This window comes from Mesocricetus auratus, unplaced genomic scaffold (assembly GCF_017639785.1).
Source record: "Mesocricetus auratus isolate SY011 unplaced genomic scaffold, BCM_Maur_2.0 Super-Scaffold_100022, whole genome shotgun sequence".
In the NCBI taxonomy this organism is placed as follows: Eukaryota; Metazoa; Chordata; class Mammalia; order Rodentia; family Cricetidae; genus Mesocricetus; species Mesocricetus auratus.
Window position 1 is genome coordinate 8721664 of NW_024429203.1, and position 19893 is coordinate 8741556.

Below are 19893 nucleotides of genomic sequence, written 5' to 3' on the forward strand. Positions count from 1 at the left end.
TGTAAATAAGTGTGGTTTCATACCAAGTCCCACCTATAATTCATTTCCCCCTCACGAGCACAGATTCTAGAATCTTTAATTTCTCCAATGGTTTCTGGTGACCCTGAGGAACAAATGCACCATAAAGAAGATAAAATGATTCAGACAAATATTTGTATTAAAAAATCTTTACCTACACTGAAATGTTGGTAACAACAAAAATCTATTGAATTCCCTTTTTGACTCATTGGAGTTCTGATGTTTCAAAATCATGTTTATTTTTTAAATTTTTTTATTAATTTATTTTTTACATTCCAATCCCAATTCCCGCTCCATCCTCTCCTCCTACTTCTCCCATCTGCTACTCAGAGAAGATAAGACCTCCTCTTGGAACTCTACTAAGTCTGTCCCATCATCTCCTTGAGGCAGGACCAAAATACCTCTCCACACCCACCCACCCCCACACACACGCAACATACCTAGGTTGAGCAAGATATCTCTCCATATACAATGGGGTCCACTAAGTCAGTTTATACATTAGTGTTAGATCTTGGATCCACTGCCAGTGGCCTCATATATTGTCCCCGTTGCACCATTGTCACCTATTTTAAGGGAGTCTAGTTCAGTCTTATGCAGGTTTTCCATTGGTCAGACCAGAGTCAGCAATCTCTCACTAACTTGGGTCTCTCACAGTTGACTCTGTGGCTTTCCCCATAATGGTCTTCACTCCTTTTTTCACATTATTGCTCCTCCCTCACTTCAATTGGACACCAGGAGCTTGGCCCAATGGTTAGTTGTGGACTTCTGCATCTACTTATCTGTTTCTGCAAGAGGGTCCTAGCTTTTCTGGGCTTGTGGATTGTATGCTAGGTATCTTTTGCTTTATGTCTGGTATCCACTTATGACTGAGTACATACTACATTTATCTTTCTGGTTTTGGGTTATCGTTCAGGATGGATTTGTCTAGTTCTGTTCATTTGACTGTAAATTTTAGGATGTCATTGTTTCTTAACACTAAGAAGTACTCCATTGTGTAAATATACCACAGTTTCTTTATCCATTCTTCAGTTGAGGAGCATCTAGGTTGTTTTCAAGATCTGAATATTATGTACAATGTTGCTATGAACATAGCTGAGCAAATGTCCTTGTGGTATGAATGTGCCTCCTTTGGGTATATGCCCAACAGTGGTATTGCAGAGTCTTGAGGTAGGTTGATCCCTAATTTTCTGAGAACTCACCATACTGATTTCCACAGTGGCCATACAAGTTTGCACTCTCACTAGCAAAGGAGGAGTTCCCCTTTCTCTACATCCACTCCAGTATAAGCTGTCATTGGTGATTTTGATTTTAGATACCAAATAGTACAATCAAAATCATGTTTTAAAGTTCTAGTATGTGAGTGTTTGAAGAGAGACTTTTCACAAGCCTTCATACCAGAAATCACTGGTCACTGGGCAATGGGGATTTAATATTACCCAGTCGTGTCCCTCAAGGAACACTTGACACAGTTGATTCTAGGAATTCTGTGGAAATTGTTCTGCTAATTTGGCTAAACTCGGTTATTCATCAGTTGGTTAATCTGAATAAATGAGCCAATGGCTTGGGTGTGTGTCTACTTCATGTTTTTGTAAATCTCACTCAAGGTATAGAAAATAGACACTCCCAGGGACAGTCCAGCCAGTTTGCTTCTTTCTTCCAAGTCAAGGTTTCACTCTTCAAATGTTCACTATAAACAAAGGGAATGAAGCAGCTCTGCAATGTAAAACAGCTGCTTCTCAAATGTGTCATCAGGCATTTCGCTTCTGAAGTTATTAATGCACAGGGGGCCATACTGATAGAGAGAGAACAGAGGACATGGGGAAATGTGGAAAAAATGTGAGACATTGCTAATCCAGGGTCCTAGCTATTTAGCTAGAAATACGTTCTCATTGATAGTTCAGGGCATGGCTCAACTTTGCTATGCAGGTATATTTGCCAATTCCAAGTCGTCTCTGAGGATCAATCCACCATATGCTGTGAATTCCATTTAATGTATTCCTAGTGAAATAGTTTTAATAAGAATGACCAGATAATAACGTAAAAGCTGCTATCATTGCAGTGTTTGGAACCATGAGCCTTTCATTTGGACAAAGGATATAGACTAGTGAAAGTGTGACCATGGGGCAAAATATCTGCAGGATTTGTCAGCTAGCAGTGTAGAAGTCCCTGCCAGACGTGGCCACAAGTTTGTAATGAATTTACCCCCCTCATGCTGTTGTTTGGGTGGGCATTACTTCTGACTAGTGAATTACACCGTGGAATATTGATGTCCTTGTTCAGAACTAAGACTGTGTGTAGAGCTTGCCTGACCCTCTTACTTGCATACTATGCTAGCTCTGGTTTAGCAGGTAGGGATTGCTTCACACTGGGAAGGGAATAGAGCCTATCCAGAACCCAAGTAAGAAAACACTAGTGAGAAGAATGAAGTAGCCAACCCCTCACCCCATCCCGGACTCTGATATTTGAAAGTGTAGGATGACTTATGTTTTCTTAAATCAAATGCCCGTCCTAATAGACAGGGGAAAAGCAATGCTGATTTGATTTCTTTGGCTCCATGTGGGTTATGAGCTGTTTGGCTGACAGGCATGTCCAGTAGTTATCATAAATAAAGCTACAAATACATTTGGTTTGATCAAAACTTGTGTAATTGTCACATTTAGAAACATTACTGAGAAGAGCCAGTCAGCAAAAAGGGTTTGGAGGACAGAGCCGGAGTGTTAGAACACTGCAGGCTTGATTTCCCAGTGTTTAAATCCTAATCCACACAGATGTCCCTGGCAGACTTGGAAGGACATGCTGCTTGCTGCATATTATTTACAAATCAAAACATGTTGAACAATATTTTTCTGTATGTATTTGTGAAATTTGAGTAATCTATGTGTCACATACAGGATATAGGAGTTCTCTCTCTCTGTCTCTCTCTGTCTCTGTCTCTGTCTCTCTCTCTCTCTCCCTCCTTCCCTCCCTCCGTCTCTCCCTCCCTCCCTCCCTCCCTCTCTGTCCTAAAAGAGCAGATTCAGGTAAAAAGGTGTAGGGCATGCCAATCCACATGTGGTGCTACCAAAATGGCCAGTCAAATGTGAGTAGATACTTCTCACCAGCCTCTGCAAAGCCAGTGCCCACAAAGGTGTAGATGTGGTTTCAAGTGGGGACATTTATGATTCAGGGAATCGGATGTCACTTGTGGAAGGACACAGGGAGAACTCCAGGGATTTCAGATGTCTGCCGTACCTTTTGTCCACTTGTTTTGCTCTCATTTGAATATGCAAATAACAAATGTAACCTGTGCAAGTATTCCTGGGCCTTTGGACACAACAGTTGTCAATTGTCCCAGCAATCAGAAGTTATCATTGAAACCTTTTCTGGAGGCCTCTCCTTTCATTCTTATTTCCTATTTTTCCAAATATGAGGAATGGTTATAAAAGGTGTCATAACTTTCAAAAAATTAAGCAAATAAGTAACACCTTTTGCTGTTTCAGGAAACACAACTGTCTATTATTAAACAATGTTCCTTACTGCAGGATCTATCTCTCAATGTCTCCTTAAGAAGCCACTTCAAGTATCTGCAGAATAGCCACTATGATTATGTGTTTTCTCTCCTCGGGAGCCATCCTGGAGGCAAAGACAATGCATTGGTTGTGGAATTTTCCCGTATTTATACCCTCCATCTGCATGGTTTTAAAATGCTGCTTTCCAGAATTCAGTCTTGCAGAAATCTTATAAAAACCTGAAGCCATTTAATAATATTGCATTTTAAAGCTAGATAGAGCAATATTCCATAATAGCATTTTATATAAAGGATAAGAAGAGGGAACACAATAAACTAGTGATGGATCTGGACTAGAGCCTAGTTCTACATATTAGCAACTCAATTTTGTATTCAAAATGCAGCACCAATACTCAGAGATTCCAAATCAAAAAGTCACTGGAACACCATAAGTGCTATGGCCACTCTAGGAAACTTTAATCAAATATATGAGAGATGCATAGATAGAGGAATATTCATTATAAAAACATCAACAACCTCCAAATTATAGAGATGAACTCATATACTTTTACCATATGCCAGAAGAAATTATTCAAGTTATTTGCAAGCTTGCACGGGGATAGTCAGCATTCAAAAGCTAAATCCAAACCAGGTCACCTTCATGAAGGATGATGTATCAGAATGCATTAGACTTAAACTAAAAGAACTAATCTAAACTTGAGCTCAGGAAATAAGGGGTCTTTTCTATAAAGGTTCAAACCATGGGATATAGGCATGATGGGAGACTCATGAAGATGTAGGAGACAAATGCAGAGACTCAGAGAGTTCTTATTCACAAATCATGAGGATATTAATTTGCATTTAGTGCCTTACAGGAGGATGAAGTCAAGTGCTCATGGAAATAATGTTTGAATTAAGAATAGAGAGAAGGAAGATCTAATGCTTTGAGTGGCTTGATTGGGGAGCCAAAGAATAACAAAGGAAATACTAACCACACAATCAAATACCAATGAACAAGGTCTGAGTCAAATTAGCTCTTGCATTTGGCTTAGAATTTTAAAAACTGTAAATTGAAAAGAGATGATTTTATTCCCTTTATCAGACACCACTGATGTCAATTGTTCTAAGCTGATTGTCTGCTAAAGGAAAATGACTGGCATGTACAGATGCTTTTGGCCAAGTGTACTTGTCACCTGGTATTGTGGTTCTGCATGAACAAAGATTGCTAGTTTTCCATAATCATCTCTTTGCATATATTTTTCTCTTTAAATGACAAGTAGCTCATTTTTTATTAACAATTGCAGTATTAGAAAACCATCCATGTTTTGCTGAGCTCACACTGTACACTTTTTAATCAAGCATCTATACAGTATTTTCTTGTGATTGACAAGGGCTACTGTCTTCCCAGATAAATTCAAGGTCCAGAAAGTAGAAAATGAAGATGGAAGAGGCTAGTGAAATGTGCCAACATGCAACCAGATCTCTGTGTTAATTCATCCACTATCTTATCGCCCTCTCGAAGAGAAATAACTGGCATTTACCATCACCAACCACAGCACACAATGTGGTCACTAGTGCATCACTGCGAACATAGCTCCCAATTGGTACTGTCTACAGGTCAGAGGGCAAACTTTGAATGGGTAGTCATCATGCTCCAAGATAGACATGCAGACCCACTGTGGAGAGTATGTGTGTGGGAGACTCATTTATGGGGGGGGTGGAAACACATTGCACATCTGTATGTCCTGTTCTGTTTGAAGGTGAAGAGAACTAAAGGAATGTTGGTGAAAATGACTAGGGTTTGTTTGTCTACAGCTGTCCTCTTTACATTCATATAGGCTGCCATGGTATAGTAATTTGCAGTCTCTGATGGCAGTTTCCCTAAGGGACATCCTAATATTGAGATGGATGGAGTGGATCTAAAGTAGGATGGTTTCTCATCTGTGAGTTACAAGTGGTCCAGTATACTTGAACTTATATTCTATTTGCCACGAAGTAAAAAGTCACCACAGGTTCTATTCTGGATGATTGTTTCCACAGATTCTAATAAACACGTCCAGCAGATTATCGTTTCCAACAAAGGAAGGCCCAAGAGTTTTTTTCTCTAAGTTCCTATCAGCTCCTACCTGCACCTGTGATGAACCCTCAATTGACTTGAAGGCTGGGGAAGGAGGGTGCCATTCACTTTGAGTTTTCCAAGCAATCTGGGACTCATAGATCTGTTAACCAGAGAAGAAACTTTCACTTCTAAGATACAATAGCCCATCAGAGATGGGAAAATGCTCTCGCAAGAACATGTTCATTCATAACCTTATCACCAAAGATCCACAAGGAAAAAGGAGCATGAATTGACAGTGATAGGACTAAGTCTTACTCATCAATGCTGCCTTACAGTGCTGGTCCTGGCTGATATTAACACAGGGCATGATGGTCATAGGTTGATCTAAGGTATGATTAGTGACAAGAATATTGGTAATGTCAGCAAATGGTAGTATAGTAGCAGCTCATGGATATCTAGCGGTGGTATATTTGAAAGAGAAATCTATTCCAACAGAGGTGGGAGTTGTGTTCTCTTGTCTCAGTAAGTGAAGCTTGGATAGTGTATCTTTGCAACTGTTCTGACACAGCCTCTCCAGGAAGATTTCTGGCTTCCACTTTAGAAACAAGAGACTCACCCATGCTTTCTCTGCTTAATTCCAGTGAGCTGTGATGTGTAAGCTAAATCCTCCAGTGTGAACAGAAGCATGGGAGGGTTAGAAACTCTCACTTGGCACCTTCATTCTTTTTGCCCTTATAATTAAGAAAGTATTGACTTTATTTCTTGGAGCAGTTTTAGGCTTATAGAAAATTGAGCACACAGTATAACAGAAAACAATGGGTTTGTGTCTCTGGGCCGACCTATAAAGTACTTTCCTATATGAATAAGTGGTTACAGGCTTCCCAGCATCAACTCCTTATACTTTTTCCATTCCAGGAGAGCCCTGTTTTGGAAATAAGTCCCATTCTGCTTACCTGCTGCATCTCATAAATCACTCTCTGCTTTTAATTCCTGTCTCACCTTTCTGCTCATACTTTGCATCCTAAGAAAATATAAGACCCACTACTTCCAGTGGTTCTGGGACAGGGCAGGGCAGGGGTAAGACCAATGCAGCCCATGTCTACAAGACCTAGCCAGACTGTTCCATACACTATTAAGTTGTCTGGTCCATGAAATTTCCAGTGAAGGTACAAAGAGAAATAAAGCCAGGGATTCCATGTCAGTGTTGCTAGTGGTGGCTGGAAATGCCAGTACTCCTTACAAATACCCTGACTCCTTTCAGGCAAGGCCTAAATTCACAAGGGCTGTAATTCCTGACTTATCAGGCCAACACCTCATTTCTGACTCACAATCAATCTTCTATTGTTTCATTTCCAGAATCTGTCTTAGAATTACTTGAATATTGTTATATTAAAACCTTTCTTTCCTCTTAATTTATGTGTCTAAGTGAGGTTTGGGAGTGGTGGTGGCCAACATGGAAGGCAGTCAGTCCTCAGAATCTTAATTCATAAGATTTGGGGTTATTTCATAAACACCATGATGAAATCATTGGAACTAACAGCGGTGACCAGACTTGACTATCTGACCCACAAGGGAACTGATGAACAGCAGGATGGTGATAGTTTCCAACAAGACTCCCTGAAGGTATTGAAGACAAGGTCCCCACAAAATTTTGGTTGTCCTTGCATCAGCAGGGAGGATGGGGGAAGTCTCAAACCCCACTGTCTATTTAGCTGAACACTTGCCAAGGCAAGTTCCTGCCCCTCCCAGGAGCAGTACAGCATCCCCACCTCCATTATTCAGCCAGCCAGGCAAATTCACACCCCCACCCCATTACAGAATGAGGTATCACACCAAGTGAAGAGGGACATGGAACACTTTTTAATGTCAAGTCAGAGACAACCCATCCCTCCCCTATCCCCCAACCCCCACTTTCCCTCATCACATCCAGGACCCCTCCCCGAGGCCTTTCTGGTCCCCAGACTTCAGGGAAGGAAAAAAATGGTTACCTAAAAACTGCATTTTTCTTCTCTTTCATACACACTCACACGAAGGTGGAAAATTAAATAAAATAAACCAAGAGGATTAAGTTCTCCAGTAGTCACAAAGGCATCAGGGATTCCCCGTAATGGGCTAAAGCAAGTGATTACTGACTGTTGGTTTAGTTGGTTCAGTTGCTTGCTGTCCATTAATGCCCCAAGGTGTGATGGGGAAGCCAAGCTGGTGGCCTCTGCCTCAGAGAGCCACACCTGAAAAGATGCTGCGCCTGGTATTAGTTATTGTTTCTGTTGTCCTTTCTGCTTTTTAGAAATGTCTCTGACATGTAAATAACCCGAGAAAAAAAGAGGAAGGATCTGATTACACAATTACCAGTAAACTCTATCATCTTTTAGAAGATCAACACACAGCTAACGCCATATACAGCATGCAGTAATGTCTGAGAAAGGACCCTGCTGAGAAACAAAATGGCTAGAACTCTAACAAAAAAAATATATGTATATATATATACTGTATAATATATGTCATCAAAAGAAGCATAGCCAACAAACCAAGATAGAGTGCAGATCAACCTTCCATTTCTAAGCAGTAGGCAGATACCATAGTGCTGTCTGCATGAATGTAACGCCAGAATGAGGAGGAAGCTGTAACGCTGGTGGAGTGTGTGTTAAATCAGATGTGTGTCTGGTGGATTTTCCAAATCCTCACCGGGTGGTTAGGACCGGGTGTGTGGTCCACCAGTTGTAAACCTAGGTAAAAAGTACACTATTTGCTTTTAATGCTTAATAAACACACTTCTCCTCTCCCCTCTGCTGTGTATTCTTAGTTTTGTCTCTTGCTTTTGCACTAAGTTCTAGACTCATATCAGAAAATATAATTAATAAAATCAATAATGAATCAGAATCCCTTATTATCCATGATGTCCATGTGGTAAAATGAGAAAACAAAAGTTTAACAATATTGTTTTGTGACTGTCGCTTGTGAGATTATGGAGCTGTCAGGCTGTCTTGTTTCCTTTTCTTTCTTTTTTTCTGTTGTTGTTGTCCTTTGTTTTTTTCTTCTGATTTCACACTTCATGACACATGCCACCACGGCGCAGCCCACCAAAGGGCCCTCTGCGGTACATCTAGGCCCCTGTTTCTCACTCTGTGCTTGTCTCTATGGACCGATGGAATTTCGGGTGGCCGACTCCAGAATGTTCCATGGTGGGGCACTTTAGTGGGCAGAGTGGCTGAGCCCTTGCCCACCCTGGCAACAGAGAGGTCACACAGTGCAGCTTGTGGGTGGGTCCAAGCCAGGTGTGCCTTCTTCCCGTTTGGGGGAAGAAAGAAAACTCAGTGGTACCTAAATATCTGCAAGGCAATTTTCAAATTTCCTTTTTTTTTTTTTAAGCTTTTTTCCTTCCCACGGTATTGTTTGTTCCCCTCCCTCGAATTCTGTCCCATTGGCTGTGATTATCTGAATTTCACTGGATTCTGACTTGTCGCTGTCGTGTTGCGGTGCTGTTGTATTGAGATGCAGTGGCGGCAGCTCTCCCCAGCAGGAACTGGGACCCCCATCAAAATTTGAGGAGCAGGTGTAAGACCAGAAGAGGGAGGAGCCAAATGCAGCCTGCCCTCCTTGACGTCCCATTGTTCACTTCACTAACAGCACCCGGGCCTGTGGAGAGAACACACAGGTCATGAGCTACTTGCTGCAAGATGGGAGGACCCATCACCCGCTACTTGGTCTGCTGTCACTTCTACTGAGGCTTCTCTTTAGGGTGAACAACTAGTGTTCTAACGGCAGAACGTTCCAAGACTCTCAAACAGATGCTTGGTGTGTACGCACAAGCCTTCCCTGGCAAACAGGGAAGACGCTGCAGAATCGTCATCTGCCCATGGCATAACACGTTTCAATAAAGTAAAATCCTTGATCTCCTGGCTTCTTGATTCATTACCTCCTATCACCTTCTGAGATGTGATTATCTCAGACATTTCCAGAACCTTCAGGCTACACAGCCTGTTCAGGAAATGACTTGGTGGGCTGTCAATGAAATATGAATCGCACACTTTATGAAGGATAAAGATGACTATTTATTGTGGAAGGTACTTACAAGAGAAACCGGCAATCGAAGTTGGTCTCAGCAACTTCCAGAACCCGACTTTAATCCCCAGCAAGAGAGTTAGCATCTATCTCTCCTCCCAGTCCTTTATTCCTTGCCTTCCCCCACATACCTGTGACCACGCCCAAACGGGTGTGGTCAGTGCTATGGGTATGTAAGATCTCTCCCTACAGTGGGCCCTGCTGCAATGCAATCTGTCTCATTGCTGCTGTTCCACAGAAGAAAACGACTCTCAGTGTCAGGGTGGTGCTGGGATTCCCCCTGGAATCCTTGGCCTTTTTCCCATCTGGGTGAGGTTCATCAAACTTTATTAGCTCAAGTGTCTCACAGCCCATACCAGCTCACATGGGGTAGAGAGAAGACTAAGTCAGGAACAAGACCTTGTGCTGTCTGGACAAGAATGTACCTAAGGATTAACATGGACATTGGTGTTCAGCACCTTCTTCAGTGAATGACCATTGGGAGGCAAGTTTTGTTATGAGGCACTTATTCACCTGGTTTACAAATAGATACTCTCTGCCAAACACAAGAGGCGAGAGAACTAACTCCAAGGTGGTGAAGCCTCCCTGTAGTTTCCCTGTTGATACATACAAACTTCTGGGCTACTTTAGCTCTTGAGTCCAAGGACTTGCATGACAAAAGGAAATAATGATTCTGGAAGAGTGCATGCAGACCAAAACCAGATGCTTTAAATACTTAATGAACAGGGACATGGCCTCTGATTGGAGCTGGTCTGATTGGCTCTGGCACATTGAATTTCTCAGAGCTATTTAGAACTGGTGACCATACTTAGTCCCTGTCCTCACCTGAACACTGCCAGAACCTGATCACCTGACTCAGGTGCTCAGCACTGGAGTCACTTCTGGTTAAATCAGACCAGAAGGCTCCCTGATTGCAAGTGGGATTATTCTGTCAAGTCCTAGAATTTCTGACCTAGCTACTGCCCCTATGATTTCATTTCTCAGTCCTTTGAAGTCAGCAGCTGCCAACTTCATGTGAGCCTGGGCCACAGGAGTCACACACTGAGAGTCTCTTGGCAATGTTGAGTCATCCTGCTGAAAAGCCCAGGGCACCCTGTTCTGCTCTGTGCCTGTCCGGAGAGGTGATACAGGAAACACAAAGTAGAAAGCATTCTGGGGACCCAGGTGATGAAGAAGTGTGATCAGGAAATTACGGAGGACTTACCTTTCCATTGCTTGTCATAGAGTCACCAAGTGCTCACACATTCTAGAATCTAGCTGCTAGCTTTCCATCCAAAGGGGCACTAAGAACTCCCTCTCTATATCCGCACATTGTTGTCTTCACACACTTTCCTTGTTCTCAGAGAGAGATGTCACTTCTTGACTCCCCAAGGAGAGACATCACATCTTATACTTTGAGCGAGTCTTCTGTCTATGAACTGATCTGTTCTTTCTACTCAGCCCCTTGTCTGTGCCTGTGACTGTGAGATCTTACATACAGACCTTGAGAGCCAGATTCCATTTCATTCTTGGTAAAGTGAGTGGTCCATTCCATATTTTTACATGTGCCTTGCCCACTGCAATTTAAAACATGTCCTGTGTACTTAGTCTGTGATAATCTATCAGACCACAGACTGTAGCACATGGCCCCCTTTCCCTCTCCTATCTCTTTTGTTCTCTGAATACTCAGGTATTCAGCTTTAAAGCCCATTCCTGCCCAGTTGCCTGCCATGGTCAAGAGGATAGTTAGGGACAAAAGAGATGGAGAACAAATGCCAGCCTCTTGAGAACACTTGGACACTCCTTTTCTCCTTCATTCCCCTTTTTCATACTTAAATTGAAGGACAGAAGCCACATGTCAACAAGAATACAACAGAAGCCCTGCCTGGTGCCCATTTAAGAATAGTCCATGTAAGGTTGAACACACTATGTCCAGCCTGAATCCTCTGTACAGTGGCCTGGTAGCTTTGCTGGGTATTCTCGCTGTGACTTTTGTTCAGTAACATTAGAACACCTCTCAGAGCTCTGCTGTGGTTCAATTGTATGCTGGGAAACAGTACAGGAAGTCTACAGGGACAGCTCTTAAGCCAGCATACTATAGAAAACAGAAGAGTGCCTGTGAACACATCGTCTTGCTTGGAGGAAGGGTTGTCTTGGTGAGATTCACAGGGCCTCCCTGCTGTTCTTGTTCAGGCCTGAGTAACCTTGTCCAGACTGCCCACTACTTCTATGCTATGCACACACTCTTTCTCTCCCCACCCTGTCTGTCTCTTTAGCACCTATGGGGAAATCTGACTTAGAATGAATGAGCAGGAGACAGACAGCCCTAGGTAGGATGTCTGTGCATGCCTGCTGGAAGACATACATGCAGTGGCCTGCCTTCCAAGTTACAGTTCACCAGCTACCACCGCCACCAACTGCTGGGACCCTCACATTTATCCCTTACATTAACTTCTGAGTAATGTTTCTCCACCTCCAAATTGTTCCAGCTGAGTGCTACAGTCTTGACCAAAACATCTAGTTCCTTAGTAGAATGCTCACCATCACATTGTATTATCTGTCAGCTATCTGCCCTTTTAGGCTGTCTTCCTGCCATGTTTTCTTAAATATTCTTTATCCAGTGCATGGAGGCACAAGTTCACCCAAACAGACAGACAGACAGACAGACACACACACAGAGGCAGACACAGACACACACAGAGACACAGGCAGACACAGACATACAGATAGACAGACAGACAGACACACACACACACACACACACATTCTTCGTTTAACTCACTCCTATTCATTATTCCAGCTTCAAGGCTGGACTCCAGTGGTTTTCTATGGGTAGGATTCCTGGATTCTGTCAGTAATACTTCCATTCCACTATTCAATGTGCCCCAGAATTCTAATTTTCTAATTCTCCTATTTGTCTGACATGTACTTTCCCCTAAGTGCTATCACCAACTAAAACCGGTTCTTCCCTCATCCTCCCAGCTTGTTGTTTGTTTGAGATAGGAACTCCCTACCTAGCTCAGGATGAATTAGAAATCTTCCTGCCTCAGGATCCCAAGTTCTGGAGCCATAGGTGTATGCTACCACATCTGGCTTGTTATGACTTCTTAATGGCAGGATGTGTGTCTTAGTGACCATGGCAGGTATTCAGTGTTAACTGACTAAGGGAGAGAGCTCTGACTGATGCTGACATGTCTCTGTTTGCTTTGGGTTTCTGTTCCTCTTTTTCTTACAATTATACCTGTTTAAAAAAATCAAACCATATAAGAAACAGAAAAAAAGATTTTTCACTTCTGTGTCTTCTGCTTTATCTCTATTCCTCTTACAGAAACCCTTCCTCCCCTTTTCTAACTCTGCCCAACAGAGTCACCAAAGGTCCCAGTACTCAGTGACTCTATCCAGAAGCAAAGCCTCATGGACCAGGGATTCAAGAGTGATGGGGAGCTATTACAGTGTCTGGGGACTGGGCGGAGGATTGCAGTTTCTTTTAGAATTTGTGGAAACTTTACTTTTGGGAGCTTAGGAGACTTCTCCGGTCCCTTGGCTTCAGTTTCCATATGTTATTTGCTTCCCACCAGCTCAGATCATGTATATTCATAGAAGGGTAGCATCAATGGTTAAGCCATCTGGGCACTACTGAAGGCTGGCCTGCCCTACCCAGAGAAAATATTGAGCAGATACCAGTGGAAAGAATGCCATGGGGTGAAGATATTTGGTCCAGGCAAGCATAGGTCAAAGCCTACTAAGAGCAAGGCTCTTTTCCAGTAGATGCTTGGAAAGTGACAGCCCATCCCATCTGTCTGGTGACACGGTCACTCAGATGAGGCATCTGTTCTTCACCCAGACACGCCTCCATTCCACATTGGATGCCTTTATTGTCACTATCTCATTAGAGAGCAGCGGAGGCCTAAAGAGACTAATTACCAGGACAGTTAGGGTCTCAAAGAGCTGGGATGAGTGTCATTTATCCATCGGAAACATCTGCCTGCCATGAAAGCCTCAAATAAGACACATTTTATTCCTGTCCCAGTGAATCACCCAAGAACCTCCCCTTTCCTCCCAAGTTCCCCTCCCTCTCCCCACTTTTCTTCTAGCTCCAAGTTAGAGAAGGAGAGCAAGGGGTAAGCAGAGACAGCATGCAAGGCTATGGCCTGAGAAGATTGTTGCATTAGTGAGAGCTTCATGGAAGAAATAGGGAAAGCCCAGTGCCAGGGTCCCATAACTCATCTCTTCTGAATACAGGCAGGTGCTCATTAGTGCCACCATAAGCACCAGTTAAACTCGTGCAAGTGGAGCAGCTCACACAGGATGTGACATCATTGGGAATGGAGTTAATCTAGGTTGATGGCAAATCACTCAAGAGTCAGGGAGAGGTCCCCCTAGAATGCTGAAAGGTAAGCTTAAAGAAGAAGGCGTGTAGCAGGTGAAGAAAACTACATACCCCGTTCCCAACTAAGGCATCAGCTGCCTGAGAAGTAAATATACAAACCTTTCCAAGGGGTCAGGGCTGTAGTTTTCACTTCTAAAAAAAATTAAAAATAAGCCACTGTTAAGGCAGAAAGCATCTTCACGTGCTTACTTTGCCCTCAGATGGTTTTAGAAACAAGTCAGAGTTACTGGCCCACGAGATTCCCCCGGTCCCTTAGACCTGCCTCTAGTTATGTTGACCACTCTCCATCACCCAGAGCCCTTCAGTCCTTCAGTTTTTATTTATTACTATTACTATTATTATTATTATTATTATTATTTTAGCTAGAAGTGGACTGGAGGCAAGGAAGTGTACGGATGACAATTACTGTGGGTCACAGACTGACACAATGTCTACATATACACACTTAATCTTAGGAGAAAGCTATTCCTTTGGAATTTCATCAGGCTGAGTCAAAACCTCTTCGTAGAAATATCCATTCTCTTATCAGACTGTACCCCAATTCACTGAATTCTGTGGCGTTAAGTATAAAGTTGACAGATACAGTAGGATTTATTCTACAGCAATTTGAGTCTGGGTACCCATGTTAATTATATAATGTGAATGTCTGACTCACTTTTAGCTAGGTCTTGTCTTTTAGAAACACTGATGAGTCAGCTCTTAGATGGCAGGAGAATCTTGACCTTTAATATCTGACTTCAAGCTGACCTGATGGGACTCTCTTTCTGGGGCCACGGGAGACCGTGGCATCTATACCTGTGCTGCAAGAGTGGGACTTTCCAGAAGCCCCTGTGGATACATAAAGACGGAGACTGCTCTGTTGGATAGATGGTAAAAGAGCTCCCATTTTTCTGACTGAAAGCTCTCATAAGAATATACAGGGCTTTCTCAACTTTTCTGTGGATGCCAAGAGCTTTGATGTGGCTTGATTTGTGATAACCATTTACCTTTTACTTTTCTTTCTAAACAGGGGCCTGTGCAGTTTCTCATCTGCATACAGGGAGCACATGAAACATCATCAAAACGCTGGGCATTGGGCACTGAAGTGTTACCCAAGGAGTCTGTCCTTTGTGCAGAGGTCCTCACATTCAGAGAGATAAGAGCCTTTGAAACAGTCCATGCTAACTGCAACTACAGTGTTTATAGTTAGATAAATGCATTTTGTGTTTCAGACTCTCAGTTACTCTTTAATGGCAGAAGGCCTATAAAACCTACTGACCAAAGTGTATATTACCAGCCTTAATAAACATGTGAGAGGTGACCCAATGTTTGGTTATTGAAGGGATGCTCTAGATGAAGTTAAGATGGGAGAGAGAAGCCAGATGTGCTGGCCCCATATATCTTGTGCACAGTGTGGACAGTCTTTTGGAATACATTCTTGGCCCTTGGAACAGTTCAGAAGCTGATGAGGGTCTGGTTTATGAGTGTCAGTGCCAAGAAGAAAGATGAGTGGAAGGAAGGACATCCTGGAGAGAAGTTGGGGAATAAAGAAACCATACAGACTTTGCCTGACTACAAGTAGTAAAAACATAAGGTGTCCTGTAGGCTGTTACCCAAAGAGTATTGTGGGTACTGGCTCAAATAGGGCTGTAGGAAGACAGAAGTAGTTTCTATGTAGACCTGGGACTTTGAGGAAGAGGTATAAAATGAAGGCACACACCTCTGCTTTAGGAACCACATGGAAAATCCAGAAACAATTTACACATAATTGCTCCCGTTCAGCTACCCCTGCCCTGGATTCCTGGTGCAGCTATTTGAAAGAAACTCAATCCTTTAGCATTCACAAGGTAAAGGGCAACTAGGCACTTTTCTTGACCTTATCTAGAACTCATTATTTTGGTGTCTTTTCTAGGTCACAATGTTTTAGCCAACCCTTGCTTAATGCAGCAGGGGGTGAAATTCAGGCCGGCTGCTCCTTCTGTGGACTGTAGGCCACTTTTGTTCTAGCATCAAGAAGAGGTACAGGAGGTTTGACATCATCCTTTCTGTCATGGTGACATTCTGTCATTGTGTGAACTTTGTGAGAACCTCTTAAGTCAGTGGTAGCCCTAAGCTATGGGCTTTGAGTGATATCTTAGCTATCAAGAAAAGAAACACAGCTGGGCATGATTACACATGTCTTGAATCCCATCACTCTGGAGGGAGAGACAAGCAGATCTCTGTGAGTGTGAGGCCAGCCTGATCTACCTAGTGAGTTCCAGCAGAGCCAGCAAAAAAGAAAACGGGATGAATTGAGAACTGGGGAAATGGAGAGAGAGAGCTCAGTGGTTGAGAACCCTGGCTGTTCTTACAGAGGACCCAGATTCAATTCCCGGTACTACATGGCAGTTCATAACCATCTATAACTCCACTTCCAGGGGATCCAACACCTTATTTCAGAAGGCATGCACAGGTTACATAGACATGCAATTGTGCAAAACACACACACACACACACACACACACACAAACCAACAATAAAAATTTGAAAATAAGCAATTCTTGGCAATCCAAGTATTTTTCTTCAATAGGACTCTAATAAAAATTATCTGATCCCTTTGCTAATGTTATTTGAGCAGAAAGCCAGACAGAACCTTGGCGGTGTGGTAAAGATTAAGAAAATGGAAAGCTGGTGGGAAGAGGCAAGAGAGAACAACAGAAAGAAAGGAGGGAGAGGGGGAAGGGTGGAAGGAAGAAAGGGAGCAAGGGAAGGAGGAAGGAAGGAAAAGCACATAAAAAGGAAAAGAATACCCTATATCAGATAATATTCCATATTTTTGTTTATTCCAGAAATGATCATTATGTTAGCAAAGCAAACAAAGGCGCATAGCTGATTCTAAGTGCTTAGGTAAGTTCACGGCTGGCCTTTAAATCTCACAGGGAGAAATTTGCTTCTGGGTGAATACGGTTGTTCAACCCACTCTTCTAGAAAACAAATAACAGATTTCTATTTTCATATACATGCCATAGAAATGCTGACTGCATGATTCCTTGGTAGGTTGGCCTAGCTAACTATGTTGAATTTTCTGCAGGAAGAACTGATCATCTCCTTCTGAAATCCAGGAGGAGATAATCTGCTTTTGTTGTCCATTCTTTAATACTGGGAGGCTCACAGGTATTAATAAGCCAACATTCTGAGCCCACTGATACCATCAGAACTGAGCAGATTGAAGATAGAGGACCAATAGATGAGGAGAGAGCAGCTGGGGAGCTGCTGAGCCTGCAGCATGGGCCCTGTGTTCTTACCCATGCAGAAGCTCTGTGAGGGATGATGGTGCAGCCCTAAGTTCTTATTTATCACTTTGAGAGTCCTGTACCACCAAATATTAATACTGGGAAGTGACATGCAATCTGTTGTGTTTGCAAAAGGGAGGCAGAGAAATATGTCAAGGGTGACAAAAATGCTGAGGAGGAACAAAATTCTCTTATCACTTCTTGTCCATTTAGATATTAGGCAGCAAGGCAGCCTCAAATTTCTCTAAAGGCCAAGAGTTTCCTGTTGTAGAAACCCATATGTTCCTATAAGGCTTTCTGTATGTAAGGAGAGCACCCGTTGGAGGTATTCCTGGAGAAAACAGCTATGTTGTCTATTCTATAGGAGAGCAGCCATGGGAAGGGGGAAATGAATACAGAAAAATAAGTAGACATAAGAAGCGTAAGACCTGATTCTTCTAAAGTCGGCCTCGCTTTGCAGCCTAGTCCAGTAGTTATATTAAAGGACACAGGAATCTGTCAGACATTCCAGACTTCTATAGTCTAAAATTTCTGCCCTAAATTACATCCAGCAAGTGACTTCTGGGATGAAGGGGTGAGAGGAAATCATAATGAGGGCGGAGACTTTCTCCCAAGCTTCATTGCACATGCCATCACTTTGGGGGAGATGCGTCTCCCACAGTTGAATGTAACTGCAATTAAGAATTGCTTGTTAGAAAAATAAAACTACTGTTCTCTAGAAGAGGATACTGACATGTGGTGACAACTTTGCAATATATCTCTCACACTACCTGAGTGGACCCGGAAGAGATGGGAAGACACGCCAAGCATCCATAGAGTGGCAAGAGCTAGATAAGTCATAAATAGGCAAGAGATGAGAGTGGAAGGGAGTGGACTGGTGAGAAGAAATTGAAAGAAATGAATATGTGGAATGTGTCCTGTATGGAGGGTGTCGCTGTCTTTTAGCCAGTATATTTTAAATGCTGATCATTAGGACAACTACGAAGGGCAGATTACTCTTCATAGAAGATGGAAGAAAGTCCAAGTGAGGTTTATGACTCATCTAAGAACCGTGACCTCCTAAAGGTCAGCTGTGAACTACAGCTCTGTGGTGTCCCATCCTTGGTCACTATATGGCCACCAGGCCTTCCTTGGAAAACCTGTGGATCAGGTGATGGTGATGTGTTTCTTGGACTGTTTGAATCACCATGAGAATCATCTGAGTCTGTTGTTGAACACCATCAACAGAACTCTTCATTTGCAACCTCAGATACCTTTGTACTGGGGTATCACTGAGGTCAGTGGTTGTATTGTCTGCTCGTTGGTTCACACGTAGTTTCTGAAACCTTTGTCCTCGTGCTGATCTCTGGGTTTGGGCATTTTAATGATGCTTTATTTGACTTACTAATCTCAGCTCTTCTAGACAGTGTGTGTAAGAGATGGGCAGAGGAAAGGGCTCCTGTGGCATTTTCCCAGCCCCCAGGAGTCTCCTTTAATTGCTATCCACTGCCTCATTCCTAGTAATGAGGATGTTACTGTTAGAAATACCAGGATATCAACACCAGGGCTAGGGTGAGGGAGAGGGCTAGGGTGAGGGTTTTAGGTTTGAGGAGAAGGGAGGCAAAGCAGAAGGCAAGGGGGATACTGACCTTGCAATAAAGTTGAGCTTGTAGGCTCATTTAGTTCTAAATCAGGTGGGGGGACATACAGGAGAGAAAAATGAAAACAAACACATATATTATATACAGTTGCTATATATTTTTCATATATAGTTTGTATACTGCCTTTCACAAGCATTTCTAAAGGAAAGGATAAATAAAGGAAGACACAAACCAAAGGCCATAGGACAAGGTGCAGCAAGACAAACATTGAAATGCTTTCTGTCCCTTAATAGTGATGGGATGGTGGGAAGCAAGGTATTTTCCAGTACAGATGAATTCCATCTTTGCTTCTGCTGACCTTGGGAACTAACTGTAAACAAAGGAATAAAGCTTCTTGCTGGGTGAAATTTTTCCTACCACATCTTTACCCCATTATCTAACAGATAAAGATAAAACCCGGCAATTTCTGATCTCATGGTACCATAATCTGAATAGGGCCCCTGGAACCACTATGATTCCAGATTATGGAAGCAGTAGTCTCAGAATTCTAGGACCAGCTCTATGGGCTCAGAGTCTAGACACTCAGAGCCTTATTTATTGTTAATGGCAAGGTCTACCCTGCTCCTATGGGACTTACATCTCCCAAGACACAAGCTTAGGAGTTTCTTACACCAGAATCCCTCACTTTTCAGTTTGACATGAAAAGGATACACTTTTATGATTTGTATGCAAGTTGATGACAGAATGACAATAATTTAGCTGGCTTCCTGCAATGGCACTGGAGAAAATTTAATCACAGATGCTGATGCTCTATATTCACAAAAGTAAGTGCTACTGTCCAATCTGCCTATTCTGCTTATTGGCTCCTACTGAAAATGTCATAGAGCATTCCCTATGAACTTGGGAGCCACAATAATGTCTCAACTAGACCTGGCTGGAGATGGAGGGCTTGAAAATGCTCAACTTAAACATTATTGGGATTTCACCAGCTCCATGGAAGACTGGTACCCATGGAGATCTTCTGTGATGGGATCCTCAGGAATAGTTTTGCAAATGAAACTAACAAA

At 42.7% G+C, this 19893-nt stretch overlaps 1 protein-coding gene across 5 annotated transcripts in view; it reads right to left on the minus strand.

The window, feature by feature from the left end:
- Positions 1-3958: 3958 nt before the first annotated feature.
- The window catches only part of Ntm (neurotrimin), a 969232-nt gene continuing 953297 nt past the window's right edge, over positions 3959-19893 (minus strand). For 2 of the 5 annotated variants that reach the window (XM_021232077.2, XM_040730186.1), the window contains exons 8-10: positions 18875-18910; positions 14095-14127; positions 3959-9200 (exon numbers count right to left, since the gene is read on the minus strand). In XM_021232077.2, the coding sequence (XP_021087736.1) occupies positions 9100-9200; positions 14095-14127; positions 18875-18910 (170 nt within the window). In that variant the 3' untranslated portion in view covers positions 3959-9099. The remainder of the gene's footprint in view (positions 9201-14094; positions 14128-18874; positions 18911-19893) is intronic. The other 3 variants (XM_040730185.1, XM_021232078.2, XM_013119429.3) reach the window with 3 other exon arrangements.